General features: G+C 32.9%; 1 protein-coding gene and 1 pseudogene across 1 annotated transcript in view; one reads left to right on the top strand and one right to left on the bottom strand.

The window, feature by feature from the left end:
* Window positions 1-2,500, top strand: part of LOC137652130 (nephrin-like) — a 448,675-nt pseudogene that overhangs the window by 70,686 nt on the left and 375,489 nt on the right.
* The window catches only part of LOC137652555 (uncharacterized), a 167,472-nt gene that overhangs the window by 149,644 nt on the left and 15,328 nt on the right, over window positions 1-2,500 (bottom strand). Inside the window, exons 14-15 of the mRNA XM_068386045.1 lie at window positions 1,820-2,037; window positions 976-1,048 (exon numbers count right to left, since the gene is read on the bottom strand). Of these exons, the coding sequence (XP_068242146.1) occupies window positions 976-1,048; window positions 1,820-2,037 (291 nt within the window). The remainder of the gene's footprint in view (window positions 1-975; window positions 1,049-1,819; window positions 2,038-2,500) is intronic.

The following is a 2,500-nucleotide window of genomic DNA, read 5'->3' as shown; positions in this document are numbered from 1 at the left end:
ACATGAAAATGATTGAGCCACATGAGATATGGGGATCGTTCCTATTACATTTTATTCTCAGGAGAAACAGAAATACTAATGTCGCCACATATATATTTATAGCAAACGTTCCGACATTCTAAATGTCATCATCAGTGCTACCTAAAGTGAAAATAACAGAAACAATACAATTTCAAATAAAAATTTACATAAAATAAGTAAAGAATTATTAAAAAATACATACAAATTGAATAGAAAATCAGTATGTTACGAAAAGGGGGACAGCAGAGGTATTGCAATTGAGGTCAGGCATAAAATATTCCATGTGAAGAGATTTAAATATTCTTGATTCACTGAAGAGCAAGAATTGACTACCTTAAAATGCTCACTTGGTGAAACGAACTTACATATTTCCTAGCGTTTCCTAACATCTGAGTGTTTTGGATTACTAAGAGGGAGATCCATTCTGCTCGACTTTCCAATATGATTATCGGTCCTGACTTTGAAGTGCTGGCACGATAAGTGCTTCCCAAATAGCAAACTTAGCAGATTGGACATGAAAATTTGTAAATAACCGATGATCTAATGGCAGTCAGCTGGCGATCTTTAAAACTAGAAAACGATCTAATTTTAAACTTATTTACAAAAATAAACCTAAAATCTATTTGTGGACATGTCTTAGAGAAGTGTTTAAGGTACCCGGCTCGCATGCCTGTATATGGGGATATAGGACAAAAAATGAAAAATCCTGTTAAGAATTCCCAGAGGTTCGTATGGCAATAGAGAATGCGTATACGAAATATTTTGTCAAAATTCTTCTTACTTTCATAGTTACAAGGTAATTAGTAAAAGTAACTCAATAAGCCAAAAACATTGATCTCTGGAAGAAAATGCAGTATTTCTTCTGTTATCGTGAATTTTGATAATCGCAATATTTTACTATTGAAAAAATTGGTGGCAATCTTCCTGAACACTAGCAAGTAAAAATGAACTTACTTTGAGCTACAGTTGCTATTACAGTTACTGCAGCCTCTCCAGGTTGCTCTACACCTTCGTTGATTCTTGATACCTGTAAAGATTTGAAAATTGAGTTCAGATTTGTAGTAATCGATTGTTCTATTCGCTTATCACTGTTAAAAATCTGTATTAAAAAAGAAACGGTAAATGCCTGGCAACATTTATTCGAGGATTTTTCCCATTTTAAGAACGGATATATTGACGTAAAGGAGTGATATTACGGTCACCAACCCGTAGAAGATAACAAAGTAAGTTAAAATTACGGTCGCCTGTATTTTACCGAAATACGGCTGAGAACAGTATATTCTTACGAAGAATTTCCGATTATTATTACGTTTTTTTTTTTGACAATGTAGAAGATGAAAGCATTTGGGGATGGGTTGCCACTAAAATGAAACATTAATTAGGTAGTTTGTTATATGCAAGATGATTATATGAATAAAAATATTTCATAATATATACATTGTTCAAGAAAACCTGCAATTTTAATCGGAAATATTTCGTAAAAATATACTATTCTCAGCCGTATTTCAGTAAAATACATGCGACCGTAATTTTTACCCTACTTTGTGGATATCTTTATACGGGTTAGTGACCGTAATATCACTCCTTAACGTCAATTTATCCGTTTTTAAAACGCCAAATATCTGGCAACATTTATTCCATGATTTTTACCGTTTTTTACGATTTAGAAAAAAACGCGTGACTTATTTCTTTGATAATAATAATAATAATAATAATAATAATAATAATAATAATAATAATAATAATAATAATAATAACAGTCATGTAAATGAAAATATCACAAGGCCATATTACTTACATGGATCGTGTAAGATACGTCCGGATCTAGGTCGTGTATAAAGTATGATTCCTTTGTAGTCTTAAACGTTCCAACAAGCGTTTCATCTTGAGTTTTGTAGACGTTGATGACGTACTCTTTTATATCTCCAGTCGGGGGGAAAGACGGTGCAGGATCCCAGCCTAAATCGATGGAGCTGTGCGCCCTAACATTTCGCGTTATCTTTACCTTTCCAGGCGCTGAAAAAGAACCGAAAAAGAAATAGTTTACATTAGTTAAAGGAAATTAATAGATACATGTGCATATATAGGTATATATGAATATAAAACAACAACAACAAATGCAGCCGTTTCTAGTTCACTGCTGGACTGAGGCCTCAGACATGTCTTTGTTCATGGTCGGGGGTTTAGCCAGTTTACACCACGAGGCTAGTCAGTGAAGATTGGTGATAGTGGGAGGTCTAGGTTTGATTGCCCACAGCAAAGCGACCTAATATGGGTGGCCCTGACTAGTACAGCTTTGCTAGTCAGGGTGATAAGCAAACCTTTTCAACACGTTAAGATAGCCAATTCTCAGGAAGGGATATATATATATATATATATATATATATATATATATATATATATATATATATATATATATATATATATATATATATATATGTATGTATATATGCATATATATACATATATATACAGTATA

Source organism: Palaemon carinicauda, chromosome 13 (assembly GCF_036898095.1).
Source record: "Palaemon carinicauda isolate YSFRI2023 chromosome 13, ASM3689809v2, whole genome shotgun sequence".
NCBI classification, from domain to species: domain Eukaryota; kingdom Metazoa; phylum Arthropoda; class Malacostraca; order Decapoda; family Palaemonidae; genus Palaemon; species Palaemon carinicauda.
Note: the sequence above shows the minus strand (reverse complement) of the source record. Positions and strands in the feature narration are given on the sequence as shown.